This window comes from Canis lupus, chromosome 38 (genome assembly GCF_048164855.1).
Source record: "Canis lupus baileyi chromosome 38, mCanLup2.hap1, whole genome shotgun sequence".
In the NCBI taxonomy this organism is placed as follows: Eukaryota; Metazoa; Chordata; class Mammalia; order Carnivora; family Canidae; genus Canis; species Canis lupus.
This window is the reverse complement of record NC_132875.1, coordinates 12,706,669-12,727,633: the sequence shown is the minus strand read 5'-3', so window position 1 is coordinate 12,727,633 and position 20,965 is coordinate 12,706,669. Positions and strand designations below refer to the sequence as shown.

Genomic DNA, 20,965 nt, shown 5'->3' with positions numbered 1-20,965 from the left:
TTATTTTCTTGTGAAATTTTGTTTAGTGGTAGCCCATTAGTACTGTTTTACTCCAATCCTTCCATTGTCATTCTCAGGCTCCTTCAGCCACATGAAACTTGCGATTTTTTTTTTTTTTTTTTGGTGCCCTTTGGTTTAGATCATTGGTGGGTCCCCAAAGTGACATTTTCAAGCTATTATTTCTCTTGGGAGGTCTCCACATAATCAGAGTATTTCTTATTCTTCTAATTCAGTCTTCAAGTTAGCTGTCTCAGAAAACATACATGGACATTTCAATAACTTGAGTTGATAAACATGTACCTAAAATTTGAACAGCCTTTTGTTTATTCTCTAGTTTCCCAAAGCAAGCCTGAAGTATAGTGGTTCTCAAAATAGGGTTCCTGGAACAGAGGCAGAGGTATCACCCAGGAAAATGTAAGAAATGAACATTTTCACGACCCACCCAAGATTTACCAAATCAGTTTCTGGGGGTGGGACCTGCAACCTGGGTTTTAACAAGCTCTACAGGTCTGATGTTCCTTGGGGTTTGAATATATTGGTAAATTTTGTATATGTATTTTGAATTCTTCTGATATTTATAGTGAATTAGCCAAAAAATTCTTAGTTTCCTCTCCAACCTCTAACCCAAGAAATATATATTCATAGTTAACTCTAAGCAAATTTACAAGCAATTGGTTTCTCTTGAGATTTTTTTTTTTAAGATTGTATTTATTTATTCAAGAGAGACACAGAGAGAGGCAGAGAGAAAAGCATGCTCCGTGCAGGGAACCCAATGTGGGACTCAATCCCAGGTCTCCAGGATCACACCCTGGGCTGAAGGTGGCACTAAACCCCTGAGCCACCCAGGAATCCCCACTCTTGAGATTTTAATTGACTTCCTTTATTTTCTTTAACTGTCAATACCTGTGTATTGACTTCCTTTATTTTCTTTAACTGTCAATATCGTGTCCTTAATTCTTAAAATAAAAATAAGCCTCTGCTTAAGGCATCAAGATTTCTTTCTTTCTCCTAGAGAACATTTTTAATGGGCAAATTTATTCCAGCATTTTTCCCTTCAAAAATCCAAAACTTAATTTTATTTTATGATAGTATGTTCATCAGATAGTGCATATTTAATGGTCTAAAATAATGTAAATCTTAGGCAATGACAATTCTGGAGCCTATGTGTCAAAAAAAAAAGTATAGTTAGTAACTGCTCGTTTTATAACATTTCTTAGCTGATAGTCACTGCTTGGCCAGTGTCAGCTGTAATAATTTGTATTTTGATCCATATTGCTTCGACAACTCACTTTCTTAATTACTGTGTCTTTTTGCAGTGAATCTTTTGAATTTAGTAACAGCTTTAGTCATTAAATGTGTGATGTTGTTGTTGACAAATAGGAACATTATTTCATTATATGAAATCCTACCTTCAAAGTAAGGATTTTCTGCATCATTTGTCAATAAAAGCCATTTACAAACTCCTCTGTCTGGCTGTGTTATTGATCTGATTCCTAAACTGCAACTAATATGAACATTAATCTGCAAATGGCCATAATTTTAAAATATTTCTGACAAACCATGGAAGGTCCTGTTCACAGTTACTCATCGGTGTGATGTAAACAAACAGCCACTTGTATCTGAATGGATTGTTGTAAGGAAAATTCAAGTCATTCAATCAAATACAAATTCAGGAGTTCCTTACCATTTCAATAAACTAATATTTCCTGTGAAGATGATGAAAAATGAGAAGGCTAAGATGCTCATGAGGATGAGAGGGTTTTTATAAAGCATTCTTTCTTTTCCGCAGGGTCTTCCTGATAGACTAGTGGAAAAATTGATCGTGACAAACCGTGGTTTAAGAAGCAAGTGATTTCACCTGGAGTGTTTAGTGAGAAAAACATATTTCACTGACTCATTTGAAAAGATATACCTTAGCTTCAGGAGAATAGCACCTGTGTCCACAGACACTTTTAGGTTTTTGACACTTTACTGCCTTGCAGAGCACACCACTGTGGTCCTTCCTTAACTTCTGGATTTTAGGGCATGAATGCTTTTTACGTAAGAGATCATATCCAAGAATGATGCCATTTGGCTTCCCTGGAGACATCCAATCAACTTGAAGGGATCTGCAATGGATAGAATAATCAATACCTCTGAGTAGACAACATTTAGCATCGCCGCCATCAGCCTGATGTACTTTGAGTTCAGCTCCCAGATTGGTCAGAAAGTCCATTCTGTCAACAACTTCTTATTAAGAAGCTGAAGCAAAAGGATATATATACTAATATATGTATGCTCATATATGCTACTACCATACAATGTGTTTAGAGAATCAATGAAAACTAGGTAAGTTTTTGGGAGGATAACACATGACAAGAGTCTACTTTAAAGAGTCCACTTTGAATTTCAGAGACAAGGAGAAAAGTACCATTGTTTTGGCTAGGCAGGAAAATGAACAGAAAATTTTGAGTTGTAAGGAAAAGTAAGACACAAGCAACATGATAAGGTGGAAAATAAGGTGGAAATTAGAACGTGTGGTAGACCTCATCTCTACTTAAAATCACCTTCTTTGCCTTCCATTCCCAGCTCACACTAGTGATATTGTCACATAGCTGCTCATAGATACGCAGCTAGAAAACCACAGTGGGAGCCTCTGAAGGTTCCTAGGCAATTTCAGCCTTTGTGGCACAGGCATCACCTGCCCCCTATTCTCTTTCTGCTAAACATGATGTCTGCAACCTCAGCAATCATCTTGCAGCCACTTGAGAAAGATCACAATAATCAAAGAGAGGCCACCATGTTATTTGCTATGGCTGAACCACTGCCAGCAACAATTTGCAACCTCTAGAATTATTTACTCAAGCCTCTGTTGTTGATGTTTTGTTACTTGTCGCCAAAATAAATGCCAAGATTGGTAAAATCTTGTTATCAATGGGTAAACTTATCAACTGGTAAAAATAATCAATGAATGTATTTATTTATAAATTATATCAAGTAATAAACTTGATAAAATCCCTCTACATACACTTTACTTTGACATATTTTAATTTTTGACTGACATAAACAGATTTGTTTCTCTAATAATTCTTTAAATATCACGGTCAGACATGTTTTGTGGTAAGAAATAATAGGAATTGCAGATTCCCATAACAAATATCTTTACATCATTCTGTACATTCACATTGCTTACATCTTTACATCATATTCTAGGAGATGCTTGATTCTTAAAAATGAGCAACAATTTCATCATAAATACGAGTTTACTTTTTGCAGGGGAGGTTGGTATACTATAAGGGCATAATGTCTGACCAAAACTTTATTGTACTTTCAATGATCTATTAATATTTCATTTGTTGAAATAAATGAAATCATAACATCAAGCTGTCCACTAGGAATCAACCCTGAATAAAATGATTCACTCTCAGGTTAAGGCTACAAAACTTTAATTCTGCACTTAGGACTACTTGACAGAATGATCCAGCCTAGATAACACACCCGTACTATCTTTAGCATTTTTTAAATAAGCTCTGTAAGCAGAATAGTTAAAGTTCTTAATAAAGCCCCAGAGATTTGGATATGACATATTCTTGCAATTGAGCATGGTAAGGAAAGCCTACTATTTGCAAAACACTAGGTGAATGTAAAAAAAATAATTATTTTTAGTCTCATTGTTTTCAAAAATAGGGGTGGAACTCTGGCATTCAAGATTAATTCTATTTTTATAATTCTAGAATTTCTAACTATAACAATTAATCAGTTACAAATAGTTACAGGCCACTTTTACATAGAAAACATTCTAGTAGATACTTGAGAAGAGAGCAAGCACACATAAGCTTAGTCCCTCCACTTCAAAGCTCTTTAAATCTCACAATAACTCATGTGACCACTTTTCTGCCATTGTGTTAGATGGTATTTTTGTTATGCTTTCATTTTAAGAAGAAATATATCTTTACAGGCAAAATTACTGGACCCTATCAGAATTCCAAGTGACATCATATATTAGGAATTCAATTAAGCCCAAACATTTACATTAAAAAGCAGCAGTCAAGATAAACCTTGACATTTTAATAGACTGCTAAAAAAAAAAAAGAAAAGAAAATTATTATTTCATTTTCTTGGGGGTACAAACATAACACATTCACTAATAAGACTCTGTAGATAGGAAATTAATGTCACCTACAAGAGAACAGTTTCATAGGTGACTTGTATAGTCACCATTATTATTCTAAGGTCTTTATCCAACTCTCAAAATTAATTCCACATTTTCCAGATACCTCTTTTGTATTCACTGCATAATCAACTACAGGAAAGACTACATTAAGTGACATTCAAGGGTCTGACTTTTCCACAAAAGCCAGTGAATTAGTAAAGTCTAGAAAACACCATATAGACTACCATGCCATTGTAACTTCTTCTAGCAGAGAATAACCGTGAAGTGAGACTGCTTATATTTTTAGTGATAACATGAACAGTTTTGCTTTTGAGGATCTGAGTCAGGTACATGAAGGTAAATGATCAAAGAAGATTCGGGTTTAACACCTATATATTTCTCATTAGAACCAAAGAGAATGACCCTGAAAAACCTTTTGGTTGCTGATTTGAAATGAAAGACATCTCTGAGAAATATGCACCATTATTAACTGGATTAATGGTTTCATACCTTTGATGTTTAAGAATAACAGAGAAAAAAACATTCTTATACCCATAGGAATGAATGTTAAATATTGGGGAAACAACCTGAAGCTTTTTGGTATAGATTAATAAAGGTTGTTTGCTTAGGCAGAAAAATAAACCAACTGTGAGTCCTTGTATGGATTTTTTTGGTAGATTTGTTCATAAAGTCATGATTGGAGTTTAACTTCCAGAACACTAGGGAATAAAATTTAAGCTACCTTAATAGTTTGTGATGAAAACCACTATATCTACACATATTTTGATACATGGATTCATTGATTGTTCAAACATGTTAGTTGGAGTTATTTTTTCAAATTATGTCACATTGTTGGTAGATTTAAATACTACTGTGGCCACCACCACAATAAATCGTCGCTTTTAATTCTTAGTTCAGGAAGTACAAAATAACATGAGGATAGAAAGCAGTATGGGAAAATCATTTCTTTATCACCTACCTCTATACAGGTGAATATTAACATGTTACAGGACAGATAGAATTTTTTTAAGGATTTTATTTATTTACTCACGATAGACACACACACACAGAGGCAGAGACACAGGCAGAGGGAGAAGCAGGCACCCTGCAGGGAGCCTGATGTGGGACTTGATCCTGGGACCCCAGGATCACACCCTGAGTTGAAGGCAGACGCTCAACGACTGAGCCACTGAGGCATCCCGACAGATAGAATTTTTATGAAGAATTAGGGTTCCCATGGCACTCTTTAATATTTTATTCCAGTATTTTATTACCATTTTGACAAAATGTTCTTGTTTGAGCCAAAGGGGGAAAAAAAAAAAAACTTCATATACCTTATGATATCAGTCTAGATTGTGGATCTGGATTTCCTGATCATGTTTACACAAACCTTTTTTTCTTTCCAATTCAACTTGGTCATTTTTTGTTAATTATGTATGTAACACTAAAGTTCTTCCAGATTATGGCTATCACAAACGATCAGGTAATTTTTAATGTAGGATTAAATAAATATATGATGAAAAAATCAACTCTCATCTCTCAAAGCATTAGAATATTTAATTATGTATTAGGATATTTAGCGTAACTTGTAATAGGTGAAAAATCAAGACAAAATGTGTGTGCTTGGGTAATAGGAGATATAAAACATGTATACACGAAGCATTTAAATGTTATATAGCAATGTAAAATTGAGTGTTTAAATGTGTTTAGGCTACAGATATTATAAAAACACATAAGCAAAGATCACTGTGTTCTACACAAAACAATGAAGGTCTCATGGGACAAATGGCTGTGGACTTGAATTAGGGAATAAGGATGGAAAGATTCTGGGCAGGAAAACCAACATAAGCAAAAGTAAGGGGTGGAAATCAGCCTAGGTGTGTATGGAAGATTAATGTGATCAACTTGATGAATGAATAAGCTGCATCCAGCAGTAAAGGAGGGTAAATTTGAATAAAAGAAAAAATTTTCTGGAGTCCCACAAATACCATGCTGAGTTTGATCATGAAATAGTATGATTGTGAGTGTTGTCACCATCAGAATATAAAGCCCCTTTGAATTAATAACCTGACAAGTTAGAGTGGAAGAGACTTGGGGTAGAGAAAAATGTCAGTGAGCTACATTAGCAACTCAACTAGGAAAGAATGTGAATGGGGAATGGGAGTTTGAACTACAGCCCCAAACTGAGGATGACAGATAATGAGTTTCTCCATTTAAAAGTGGTATTTCACCTCTAAGGGGAACAGCAAGGTTCTATTGAATTCTGAGGATAAAAATGCTCTTTAACATTGTCTCATCACCCAGAACAACCAAAAATAAATGGAATTCTAGGAGAGTTTTAGAAACTCTCACTAAATATTTAGTGAGTATTTATGAAATACCTCATAGATGTCAGGCACTGTTCTCTAGTGATCAGTGAGCAAGATAGGTAAAGCCCACCCACCCACCCCTTTTTTTTTTCATAAAACTTACATTTTTCTTGGAGAAGAGGGACAGTAAAGAAACACGTAAGTATATCATATGCCAGGTTGGTAGTCTGAGCAGGCCTGCTTCTTCCATGTAGAAATCGGAAAGAAGGGGTGAAACAAGCCCAGAGAAGTCTCCAAGCAGAGGGAACAGGATGTGTAAAAGGCACTGAGGCTTGTTGAACAGCCAGTGAATCTAATAGGACTGGACTGGACTGAGCAAGAGATAGAATGTTGGAAAATGAGATCAGGAGGGATGGGGAAGGCTGGACTGGGGGATTGCAGATGATGTAGGATTTTATAGAACACAGAAATTACTGAATGTGTTTTTGAGTGTGTTGGAAAGCCATTGGAGGTTGGAGGTTTTTGAGGCAAGGATGAAAGAGGAGTTAATTATTTACTTAGTGAAGAATGACATCAAATCCACCCCCTAATTTCCACTGGCATACCCTAAGCTGAAGAAAGCATTCCAAATATGTCACTTAGAAGAAACTGGAAGTAGAGAAATTGGAGGCACTTGTTTCTCATGGTTGGTATTTACTGAGATGCAAAAATGTGTAAGTTCAATCTGTTGCTGTCCTTGGAGGATAGTAAGGAGTTTGCAAACAGCTTGACATGGAGTTTGACAGTCTATATAAGCAAAGAAAAAGTGTTTTCCTTTAGAGAAAGATTAGAGGTTAGGTATTGTCCAGAGCAGCTGCAATGAAAAGGTAAAGTGCAGAGTGCCACATGGCACAGATCAGTGAGCTTCTCCTGAGCCATGAGATGCTTTGCAACAGAGCTAGGCTTGAGCCAGCTTGCAGGTACACTGCTCGTGGTGGCAGCCTTCTAGGAAGAGGACACTCCAGGAAGAAGAGTCCCTGGGATGTCTTACTCTGTTGGCACCACAACAGATCAGTTATTGAGGATCACACTCGTGTGACGAAATTTGGCTATGCAGAGATCCTCTTGGGACCTCTCAAGGGAAACACAATTGTCCAGTAAAGTGCCACTTGACACACAGAGAGCTTTGGTGGCCACCCAGTGATGCCAGTGAAATAACATTGAGATGAGAACATACTGGATAAAAGGAGGGAAAGAGCAAGGAGAGGGGACCAGGCAAGTGGCGATCAGGCCTGAGCTTATGAAGCAGTAGAATCGTTGAATCAAACAGGAGCTTAGTATTTTGCTGGAGATAGAAAAGACTTTTTAATACTTGATCATGAATCTTAATTATCAAAATGAGACTCATAACTAAAAATAATTCTAAAGCCATAGGATGTTTCGGAGAGACTTTCAAGAGTTGAGAAGATCACAGCCAAAGGATTATGGTTTAGGCAGCAAGTAAAGAGCAAAAAGCAAAGATTTTACCTCTTTGTATCTCATTGAATAAAGACAGCTCCATAAACTGGTTACATAAACTTAAATGATGAAAACTTGAGCCAAGGTGGCAGTGTTAGAAATGGAGAAAAGAAACACATATAAGAAGATGCTTCAAAAGGAAACATACCAAAATTGATATTTAGTGAACTCAGGGGATTAAACAAATTCAAAGATACATGTCTGTGACAGTACACAGGTGGTGGTGCATTTGTGAAAAGGGACGGGACGTTGGAAAAGATGATGGGTTAGATGAAAATGAACTTCTGAGGCTTGAGGTGGTGGGTGGACAGCAACACAGAAAATCGATGGAAAATTGCATACATGAAACTGGAGTCTGGGGAGGTGTCTTCGAGACATCAGAATGACCAAAACTGTGATGTTTAAACTCCATGATTAGGAGGGAGAGTCTTTCTCTTCAAGACACCCATGATGAATAAATGGATTTGGGATGGACCTAATAAAAGAAATGAATGGGTGTTCAGAGTACAGGGGACAGCATGGCCATTAAGGGCCAAAATAAATTAGGAAAAGCTGTATTTTGCTGAGAGGTACACAGTCTACCTCAGGCACTGAGCAACTTCTCTGGGAGCTTCAAGAGGTAGAGAAGTTATAGGAGTTTAGGAAAGAGGGGTTGCTGAGGAAATGAGGACACTGATGGCAGTCTTAAAAGTAAGCTCAATATTCTGTGAGGTATTTTAATAAAAAAAAATGTCTCAAAAAATGTCTCTGATCATCAGAACCCACTGGCTATTAAAACAATAATTCCTGAATTATAAGACTTGATTTTATCTGTACAACAATAGTAAATATACTTCAAGTGATCCCTTTTAAGAGGCCTTCCCATATCCCTTACAGACTCTAACAGAGGGGCACCTGGCTGGTTCAGTTGGTAAAATATGTAACTTTTGATGTTGGGGTTGTGAGTTTGAGCCCTATGTTGGGCATTGAACCTACTTTAAAAACAAAACAAAACAAAACAAAAAACAAACAAAAAACTCTAACAGAAAGTTCTAGTCCAAATTAGTATGTATCTACACTTGTCCATATTGGTAAGGGAGGGAGTTTAGAATATGGATGAAGAAGACTTAATTTGACATATTACATCTACAGTCCAATATTCTCTCTATTAAAAAAAAGAATAAAATAAACCACAGCCTAAACTTTTTTTTCACACAAAATACAAAATTTTACTTCAGTGTTCAAGCTATCAGTCATGAAAAAAGTCAGAGAGGGAAAATTAAGGATAGAAATGATTCTCTGGTTGTATATATATATAAAAAAGTCATATTCTAAAAAAATAAAAAAATAAAAAATAGAGGCTCAAAGTTTCACCTCAAATTTGGTGAGTCAAAAAGAGGAAAATTCTTTTTCCACAAGCTCTAACCTTTTTTGCTATTTTCAACCCCAAACCAAATAATTTGAGCACATAAGGAGATTTATAAATGATGATAGTGGTTTAACCTTCATTTAAAGACACACACAGCCTGTGCTGCTTTCATAAAGGCTTCTGAGAAGTTGGTATGTAAAAATATCATTTATATCATTCAGTAGCTTCAGGCAAATTTTCAAACAATTATTTGCAAATGCTACAAAGACATTATACCACAGACTCCTCATCAATAATACAGCCCTGAACTGATTTGGAGCTGAAAACACTGCCATGGTTCCAATTAAAGACAATGAAAGACATGATCTGTGTTCTCTCTCTGCTTTCCTTTGACCCTCGCCCCTGGAAATCATGCATTTTGAAATACTAGCAGTAACTAATAAAACTCTTTCCTGTTTATGTTCCTCTTTTCTCTTTTTCAGCTTATCTATGTATAGAGAATAAATAAGTAAACTTTCCAGGCAGCCCAGCATCAAGTGAAGCTGTCAGCTCCTGTGTTTGTCATATTTCAATCCAAGCCAGAGCCAGCTAGCTATCTTCATCCAGCATAGACTCTACATTCTCAAGGACCAGAATTAATGAATTAACTATTGATTAAATTCCACTCTAGCAAATCCACCAAGGCAAATAAATGAACTACCCAGGGCACGTGTAGGCCATGGCCAGACATGTCTGGGCTATCGATCACTAGTTAGTATTCTTTTGGGATATAGAAGCAGCTGATGATAATATGACAAGTATGGAAATGTGATGTAGAAACAGAGTTTGTTTCTGGAGGAGCAGCTTACAGAACTAGAAGGGCTCATGTGATCTTTCGACATGTGTGCTAGAGCATCTTTGGTTTATTCACAATAGAAAAAAACATGCATAAATGCTTGTGCTACAGATGTCATATAAGTTAAGGCCAAGACAAAGATGAGTTAATGCAGTTCATGCATATAATCAAACAGGCTGATACACTCTCTGTATATGTTATTATAATACATGAAAATTAAATGTCACTATTTTGTCCTTCCAAAAATAAACAAAGAATCTAAGAATTGTGTGTCTTATTAGAAACCAAATTATTTAAAGTGCTATAGAAGTTAACTCAGTCTCCTGACATTTTTCTGGAAGAATTTCTCATTTGATTTTGTCTGTTGCTAATATAAAAGAGATTTTTTGAACCAAAATAAAAAAAAAAAACATAACTAACAAGTTTACATTGCCAGAAGTATAATAAAATTACACAAACAATAAGATGCACATAGGAGGCTAACTGCTTTGCTGTTGGTATAATTTTGATTAATGGCTTGGCAGCCTATAGCTGCTCATTAGAGTCTTGCCTTTGGAAAATGTTGCTTTTCTATGATGAATCATTTTTAGAAAGGAAAGATTTTTCTTGCCAATATTTGATTGTGAATGATTTCTGTCAAGTTTTTTCTAGATTTTGACCAAAAAAAGAAAAAAAAAAAAAAAGGAAGGAAGGAAGAAACAGAAAAATAAAAAGAAAACAAAGTTGAGGTTCCTGGGTAGCTTAGTCAGTTAAACATCTGACTCTTGGTCAGCTCAGGTCATGATCTCAGGGTCGTTAGATTGAGCCCTGCATTGAGTTCCCGTTCAGTGGGGAGTCTACTTGAGACTCTCTCTCTCCCTCTCCCTCTCCCTCTGCCCCCCCCAAATAAACAAATAAATAAATAAACCTTTAAAAAAAAGGAAAAAAAGTTGCCAAAGGGATTGGAATATATATTTTTTAACCACAACTATATATATATATGTATATATGTATATATGTATGTATATATACACACACACACACATAGTGTGTATATATATTATATAGTATACTATATATACTATATATTTATATTTATATATCTGTAGCTGGCCAATATGGAGTAAACCTATTACAGCCTGTCTTTCTGACTGATCACCACTAGAAAGTGTGTAGAAATTACAAGAAGCAACCACCCAAGGGTTCTGAAAAGTTAACAATAGAGGCAGATCAGGAGGAGAGCCAAAACTTGAAAATAAATTAAAGGATGAATTTGTCAGAGTTTCCCCTCTTTCATCTCCCATTTTAACCTAAGAGCAACCTGGTGTAGAACTGTGCACTGAGCAAGAAAAACCTGTGAGAAACTCTGTCTTTCTGGCCAGAGTACAAAAGGCCTTACAAGCCAGAAGGTCTGAGGGAAATTCCTGTTTTCTTGTTTTCTTTTTTTCCTCTGTTCTGAGGATGATTCTATTCAAGGAGCTGTATTATAGCAGTGCTGGCCAAATGGGAATCTAAAATCCCAGAAAGAGAAAAATCTCTTTCTGACCAGAAGAACCAGGAACCAGGAAAAGGGGCTCTTGTGTGGCTCCCAAATAGTATGTGGGAGGGTATCCCTGTTTTTCCTTCTATTGTCTCTTATCTTATTTCCCCAACACAGCCTCATTTAAATAAAATGTAAGGAACTTGGAAAGCTAAAATTCTAAGAGAAACCATGTCTTTCTAGCCAAAGATCCCACAGAGGAGGTACAAGTGATCTGGAAAATGTGGGAGAAATCTCAGAGAAGAGAAAGCTAGGTGATCTTCTAACTCTGTGTATGAACCAACACAAGTCCTGACTCAACTCCAAACTGTACGTGTATGATTGCTTCCCATGCAAAAGAAATCTGAGCATCATAGCAAAGACTTTGAGACCTGAATCATTACATAGTTCCTCAAACAAATACCAGATTAGTTTCTGAAAGGTGCACACATGGAGCAGACATGAAGCAGCATAGCAAAACTTTTGAAAAGTGGGCTGTCATTGGAATCACTGAGCACCCAAAGCAAGACAGTATCTGCAGTCTGAAGCTAACCAGATGATTACCTGCTAAATGAAACAAACAAAAATCCTTCAAATTTTTAACAGGACTCAAATGATCACAATCTAATATTCAAAATGTCCAGGAAACAAACTAAAATCACTCAAAATTACACAAATCAAAAGGAAGTTGAAGCAGCTGTATTAGTATCAGACAAACTATGCTTGATATTGAGAAAATTATCAGGAAACAAAAGGGATTTTACACAATAATGAACGAATCAATTTACCAAGACATAGCAATCCTGAACGTTTATGCACCTACTAATAAAGCATCAAAATACATGGGGCAAAAAACTGGTAGTTCTAAAAAAGAAATAGATAAGCTCACAATTATATTTGGGGGTTTCAACATTCTTCTCACAATTTTTGCTTTTGAGAACAGTCCCAGTGAAGGCAACAAAGGCTTTTATCCTTCCAATTGTAGTCTTCCACTTTGAGTTTTAGATTGCCCTTCATTCCAGCTTTCCACTGTGTCTAAGTAGCCTTAATTCATAGGCATCTCTGTTTCTCCAGAGAATATACTTCTGGTCTCCTGGGAGTGGAATATGCCAGAGAGCAAGAGAAGTAGACATCTGCATGCATAATATGGAGGTGAGGAACCTTGAATTTTTTTATGGTTAATTTTATGCATCAACTTGACTGAAGCCACAAAGTGCCCAGATATTTGGCTAAACATTTCTGGGTAGATCTGGGAGGTTATTTCTAAGGAGATTAGCATTTGAAATGGTGGACTTAGTTAAGCAGATTTCACTTAAGGACACATTTAAATATAGGAATTTTTTCATGCATTTAGGCATTTGTCCACAGATTACTAAATAAAGGGAAGTGAAACTGGAAAATCAGGGACATTAAAACCTAAACATTAAAAGATGTGTCCAGTGAAGATCAACAAATAATAATCCAAAAATTTAATTTACAGATTTGGGGTGGGTGGGGCGGCAGAAGGAGAGAAAGAGGATCTTAAGTAGGCTACACACTCAGTGCGGAGGCCTACATGGGGCTTAATCGCACAATCCTGAAACCATGACCTGAGCGGAAATCAAGAGTCTGATGCATAAAAGACTGAGCCACTCAGGTACCCCTTGATTTATGTAGATTTTTATAGCAACTTTTTAAATAAGATTGTCATTGCTGGGATAAAATCTTTGATTTTAACTTTCATTGCTTATGATCATTTCCTTGGATTAACTGGCAAAAAACATTACCTTGAAGTGATGCCATGAATTGTAGGTGTTGGTATATCACTCGGGGTATCTTCCACAGTGGTGAATTGGGTTCCATTACTTTTCACACAGGCATATTTGGTGCAGACTTCAACCTGCAAACAGCAATTTGCAAGAGAACAAATCCAATTATTTTCAAACTATAGACTGCCAATGGATCAAATCCATCTACCCTCATTTCATAGGACTCTCCTACAGTTCTCTACAACTTCTTGGAGTTCTATAAATATTAATTTTTGATGTTAATTGACTCCACTGGGATGAACTCAGAATTGAACATAGAAATGAGCTCAAGACAATTGATTTAGTGATTAAAATGGTGATGTTTAGTCTCTGGTTCCAACCATTCAGAAAGAGACAGATATATTAATCTATTTGGAGCACAGTTAAGGAATGGAAGATGTCTGCACGCAGAATGGGTTATCACTGCGTACTGCTCTCTAGATCTGTAACCAGGTAGTGTAATGATGATATCTTCCAGAAGTCCTGACACTTTATAACCAATAGCTGAAATGCTAATGTGAAACAGAAGAAAAATGAGGCCAAAGAAGCCTTCCAATGTGGCTGAGCTATTTTATATCCATTTGTTCCAGCTGCAATTGTATTTTTACCTTAATCACAGCAGAAAATCATCATTTACCCCTTTAATTCTACCACCTATTCTGAATAAAAACTGAGGAGAGTGGAGTAACTAAAGATTAGAAATCGAGTTGATCAAGCCTTAGTAACACAAGAGGAACATATTCAGGTAGAGGGAGGAGAGACAAATGAAGGGTACAGAAGCCTGCTAGTGGAACCTCCACAAAGCGACATCATTCTGTTCCCAATGAAGGGATAAGCCAAAGAGAAACTGTACTTTTTCCAACACTAATTTACTTTCAGCACCTAATACATCAATGGAAGAGAGAAGGAAACAGGTGAATCTTAATCACTAACACTGAGCTTTTAAGTGAAGCAGTCCTCCGACTATCCACTGGCAGTTGAGAAAAAACAAATTCGATTCTTACTGTATTTGGTAGTTATGTCATTTTATTCATGGGGCATTTTGCACATAAATGGGAGTTGAGGTACATTTTTATTGTGCTGTTGAAGTTGTGCTCATTATTTGTGCCATACAGTGTTTTAAGGTAATATTTAGTAGATATTTGGACACTGTCAAGGTCCTCCACTCTGAGTATGTCCAATGAAACCCCAAATAATTTAAAGTCAAAGGAACTTAAAATACACTTAAACTATACTTGAATTAATGACAATAAAGCTTCATGCGTATTGGGGAATATTTGACTATATGGGACATAATAAGATAACTCAAAATCAACTCAGCTGAATTTATTATATAAAAATGTGCCCAATATTATAATGGGTACTCGCACAAATAACTTTACTGAGTCCTCACAAGTCTGGTTTGTAAATTGGGGATTAGAGAAATCAGGGAAATTGATCAAGCTGGTAAGATATGAGATATATGATCTGAGCTTTACTATACCCTATTGTTTTATTATCTAAATATTAAGCATAGCTTTAGGTTCTTTTTTTTTTTTTTTTCTTTCTTGTCTTATAGCTTTAGGTTCTAAACTACTTAGCTATACCCAAATGTTTTTCCAGAAAGCTTTTATTTTGACTTTGGAAAAATGTGTCAATTTTTTTTTTCCCCACCCTTCCTAAGGTAATATTCCAAGTCTCCAGCTCTGGGGCAGGTTTCTGCTGTTATAGCTATATTGCGAAATGTGAATGAAACACAAATATATAAAGGTTTACAGATTCACATTAAAAATAAAATTGAATCGAAAACTGAAATTATTATTCCCTTTAAAATGGAATATATAAAGGAATTCATTCAAAAAAAGTAGATATTTGCATTGGCCTCTATGTGTCTGCTTTATAATCAATACCTATTTTACAGAGGGGGTTAACACAGAGAACCTTAATTCTAAAGTATTAGGCATATCAATTAGGTGCACATTTTATTTTTATTTTTATTTTTTTAAAGATTCTATTTATATATTCATGAGAGACACACACACACAGAGGCAGAGACACAGGCAGTGGGAGAAGCAGGCTCTGTGCAAGAAGCCTGATGTGGGACTCGATCCCAGGACTCCAGGATCACGCCCTAGGCTGAAGGCAGGTGCTCAACCGCTGAGCCACCCAGGGATCCCAAGGTGCACATTTTAAATGGAGCCAAATCATCTCTGACATCATAAATGAAAATCACTGGAATTTGATATTCAAATTTCTAGCAATTCAACAACTATTTCAAGTGCAGCATTCCTGGACTGTGAAGAGTTTCACAAAAATATAGTTATCAAGAATAAGAACATCTTAGTTACTAATCACAATTTAAGTATGAGATTCTAATTTGGTCTTTTGTCTCCTTATCTTTTTCCATGTCCCAAGTCTGAACAAAATGCTCTCTCCTTAGGCCACTATGACTCAAACCAGTAGGTATGAGTGAAGCCTTTCATAGTAGAACATGCCTGAACCACTTACATATCAACTCTTGCTATATAGTAAGAAAGTTGAATCAGGACATGAGTGCAATAGCACCCAGTGATCTTACCTTACATTGCATTTTGAGTCCTAATAAAGCAAATGAATAAATTGCCTTTTGAGGACTCAGTCAACTTTCTCCATGAGGGCCCAAAAGAGCAAATCCTCCATCACCTTCCTAAACTAACCTTGTTCATAAAACTATGGCTAATTATTTTGAGTGTGATTTTTATTTTATAATCTGACCTATGATGTACATGCACATATGGGCTCACTCTAAGAACCATGAACATAAACATCACTCTACATAATCTAGGCTAAGATAATTTGGGTGGGTTAATGGAAATCACAGAGTATAATGAAAACTAATAAACATATCTTTCTTCTTTTATCAAATATGCTTTTATTTTGTTTTCTGAGGAAGCTAGGCCCAGCAGTGGGAGAGGCTAAAGCTTGGTTGTGGCCAGATGATTGTGTATGTTTCACCTTTAAATGTGGGGGAAAGAAGGAGACGGAAAAATGAAAGCCATAGCATTGAATGGACAAAGTCAGTGAGAAGGTTCTGTGGTCAAAGTTAAACCTTTTGAAAATTATTTACAAAGCTCTATGAATGTTAGAGGTAGTATAGTTTATTTAAAAATTTACCAAATTGCAACCCTTCTCTATAAAATTTGAGTTTCTGAAACACTGTTTTTATCATTCATTTCTACATCTGGCCTTATTACCTTTTATATCCTAGCACTGTAAGAAGACTCCCAATTCCTTGGGGAAAAGTTCCTTGTAAATGCCTTAGTTGTCTCTATATTTTTTTCTCTTGTGAAGGTCAGTAGATCTCAAAGAGGTCTATGAGTTGGATCTCAGTGGTCAATGCACTCTGAAACTGCACTCTTAACTTCTGTCATATAATTATATACATGTTTTTCTAGGGCAGAGTGCCCTAGAATTATAAAATATAAAATAAGTATCAGATTCTCAAAGAGGTTCAAGGGCAAAAAGGTCTAAATACAATTCTTCTCACATAGGTGAGGGTTGCCACACATGTAGTAAAACCCTTTAATATATCTTGCCTGCCGGACATTCATTTCTGTTGTCTCGTTGCCTTGAGAATCACAGAATGCTAGAGTTGGATAGAATGCTTCAAGTCATAGATCCATTACCCTTGCCTGATCCTAGAGACCCGGGATCGAGTCCCACGTCAGCTCCCTGTGTGGAGCCTGCTTCTGCCTCTGCCTGTGTCTCTGCCTCTCTCTCTGTGTGTCTCACATGAATAAATAAATAAAATCTTAAAAAAAAAAAAAAGCATCCATTACCCTTAAAAAAAAAAAAAAAGGACAATTTGCCCTAGACAGATTATGTAATTCCTTGGAAGTTATTAAATTAGTAAATAGCAGAAATAGGGATAAAAAAAATGTCTCCACATTCACAGGCTGATTCTGATTTTGCTATCAGTAAAAGAACCAGGCAGGACAAAGGTAAGCTGCACGGTAAGATTTCCTGCAAATATATGACTTGCCCCATTTTGCCGGTGAGAATATCATCGCCACTGCTTTCCATATTACGATTATCTTCTCTCCAGAGACGCATGTGTTTGCCCACAGCAAATAGATTTAATCCTAATCATTTCCCCTCTTTTCTCTCCCCTCCCCCAGTACATAAATAATCTGTAACCAAGACGGAAGGTATCCACTTAGAGACATAGCCCAGCATGTTTTATTTAACATACCTATAAGCTTAACCATCAAAAAAACAGTGTTCTAACCTGAATGTCATAGATAGTGAAGGGAGACAGGTCTCTCAGAATGAAAGACCCAGGCACATTCATTCCAGTCTTGTAGAGCTTATTATTTACATAGACAGAATATTCAGTGACAACACCATTTGGGTTTGAAGGAGATGTCCAGATGACACGTACAGCTGTACTGTTGATGATGACAACCTCTGGAGGAAGCATGCCCTGAGGCTCTAGAATTAAAGGAAGAAACTGAATAAACTCCAGCTGTCCCTGAAAAAGCACTTGTTAAACTAAATGCAGATTAGTATTTAGGTTTAGCAAAGGGTTCGTTGCTTATCTGCTTTTCTCTGATGAAGTTATCACAGTCTGTAGTCCTCTGTAAATTGGCTTATTATACTCTCAGTTAGAAACCATAAGAATTGGTGGTAAAATGCTTTATACCACCAGCATAGTGCTAATCTTCAATACTATGTGACCAGTGGGATATGATGATAAATTATTCACCCATCTGCAGCACTAACACATATCTATTATTTGTCTCTTTTCCCATCCTTTCACTCCCTACCTCCCAGGGAAAGAAAAAAAAAAAAAGGAGGGGGGGGAAAGAAAATTTGCTCCTTAAGCAAAAAATAAAACTCAAATACATTGAGGCTGAGGCTGGTGGAACGTAAAAAATCATTTGATGTTACTAGCTTGTAACTCAAGCAATATGAAGCAATAATGCAATATTGTCATTATGTAAATGATTTTGAATGTTGATTACCATAGGTAATGATGAAATCTAACATTAGGAAAAAAATCTTGCTTGGCGTTAAATTACACAATTATTCAAGCATGTCAGAAATAACTATGCAAAGACCTATTTTTATCATAAGAACCCATCTTAACTAGTTGAAAAATTGTCCTTGTGATCCATTCTATTTTATAAACAAAAGGTGTCGACCTTTGGCACCGCAAAGGGAAATGGGTTCCACACTTAAAGTGCTCTGCTAATGACCTGGAACACTTGCTTGGGAGGTAATGATATTATAATGTTTATAATGAGACTTTATAAAGCCAAAAAGATTAGAAAGACCATTCCAAACACATTTCAGATTCACAAGTTGCTTCCCTTGCTTCCTCCCCCTTGCTACCTGGCTTAGAAATGAGTCATAGGCAATTTTTCTCAGTGGCTGAACTTCCACCTCCCGTTTCTGGTGACTCAGGGAGAGCCCTCACTGTGCCTGGCTGTCTTTTTGAAAAGCATAATGAGAGCAAATCTTAAAAAAAAAAAAAAAAAAAAAGTTTCCAAATGTCACTGTTTATTGATGTGAACTCAGCTCCAAACTCAGCATACACTGGAAAGAACAGGAACAAACTGGGCTAATATCCCATTATTAGAGCCTTGCGCTGCTGTCTCTAAGGGACCCTGTATTGATCTGCCACCTGACGACAGCAAGCACTTAAGCATTTTAGCCCCAACCCCCTTCCCTCCAACACCGGAAATTTTATAATGGAGGGAGGACTGATCTCAACCTCTGCAAGAATCAATCAATTTCATTTGCATCTCTGAAGCCAAGTGTCCCTTGAAATCTGGACTCACCCCCATCGAAAGTGGTTGCGTGCAGTACTTCGCCACTGATGCTGTGGACTCCATTGAAGACAGAGAGAAAAATCCGATACTCTGTGTTTGGATTTAAGTGGCTGATGACATGAGAGTTTACATCTGGGAGGATTTTGAGAGATTCATTTGAGGTAGCAGAACTCCAAAAAAGTGTATAATATTCAACATCACCTTGTAGGTCTTGAAAGGCTGTTAACAATAAATGCAGGATAGTGTAAATGTGGCTGATCTAAAAGAGTCTCTGGGGGAAAGGACAGAGGATAAACTTTATCATCAGCTGTTTCTAGAAGGAGAAAATGGAAAGCTTATGGAAACTTTTTTATGATGGCATTGGTTTTTATTTTTTTTTATAACAAAGTCGATTTTCTTTCCCTCACTCCATGATTAATGGCATAGAGACTTATTTTTATAGGAAAATAAACTCTTAACATTTCCTTTAAATATTGTATTTATACTACTTACAGTGTTTCAACTAGTCATCAGAGCTTTAATATAACAGTTGTAAAAGGAAACTAAGAGTAAAATAAAGTATTCAAAACATGGGACAGCCTCCATTTCTAAGTAACATCATTCGATGTTGAGAGAAGTCTATGCTAATGCAAATCAGGGCATTTCCTGACACGGATCCCAGAACTTGAGGCATTTTGAAAACTGCTAAATGTTACCTAAAAGAATATTAGACAGATATCCTGTTATGTACACTGCTGATGTAGTAGAGCGATACAGCATGCTCTCCTTTAGGATTTGCTCAGTAGGATCCCAGGATGATATCTGAATTCTTATTAAGGTTCTCATTCTTTTCGCCTAGTTTATTGTGATTCTATGATGTAGACAAACGCTTCAAGGGTGCCCAAATCAATCACTTCCTGTCTCACAAATATAACTCATCAATTCCTCCACCATTATCCTTTCAAAGACTGGTGTACTGTTTTCTTTTTCTGCTTTTACCTGATTGTTCCTCTTTTGCCCTAAGTTCTGCTTCTCATTACCTTTCTACAATGACGCTTTAAAAAGAAGACATAAAACAGCTTAGATAAGCTTAGATAAGCAATATTTTCTTAGATAAGAAATAGTATAGGTAAACTATAGTATACTCACATTATAATACTTACATTAGTATTATTTTTAAAGACTTTAAGCAGAAACTATTACCTTGGTTCATGTTAGGATTGGGCAGTGGAATGTTGGTTTATGAACCTCCTGAAATTGTATGTCAAAGTATGCATCAAAATAGTTCAGTAGCACTAGTCCAAGGCCTGGGAAGAAAAGGTGGCATTTCTCTTTGTGGTTATTAAAGTACAGTGTCTCTGATATGTGAGATTGAAATGTATGGCCATGTGAAGAAATATGGCTTTAGAGGACATAAGACTTTCTTTTAAGGACCCCTTTTCATTAAGATCTTGGGGATCTCACATAAAAACTGAATGCTTAGCAGGGGCACCTGGATGGCTCAGCGGTTGAGCGTCTGCCTTTGGCTCAGGTCATGATCCCAGGGTCCTGGGATCAAGTCCTGCATCAGGCTTCCCACAGGAAGCCTGCTTCTTCCTTTGTTTATATCTCTGCCTTTCTCTGTGTCTCTCATGAATAAATAAATAAAATCTAAAAAACAAAACAAAACAAAATGCTTAGAACACTACTGCTTTGATTTTCATCTCTATCAATAGTCGAAAAAGTTCGGAATGATAGCATAGTTGAAAGAATTAATAGTAAGAGGTCTTTAGTGACAAATTTGGAAAA

General features: G+C 36.4%; 1 protein-coding gene across 1 annotated transcript in view; it reads right to left on the bottom strand.

The window, feature by feature from the left end:
- Window positions 1-20,965, bottom strand: part of USH2A (usherin) — a 691,295-nt gene that overhangs the window by 188,486 nt on the left and 481,844 nt on the right. The window contains exons 44-47 of the mRNA XM_072814508.1: window positions 19,208-19,417; window positions 17,653-17,855; window positions 13,386-13,498; window positions 1,913-2,108 (exon numbers count right to left, since the gene is read on the bottom strand). Coding sequence (XP_072670609.1) covers window positions 1,913-2,108; window positions 13,386-13,498; window positions 17,653-17,855; window positions 19,208-19,417 — 722 coding nt within the window. The remainder of the gene's footprint in view (window positions 1-1,912; window positions 2,109-13,385; window positions 13,499-17,652; window positions 17,856-19,207; window positions 19,418-20,965) is intronic.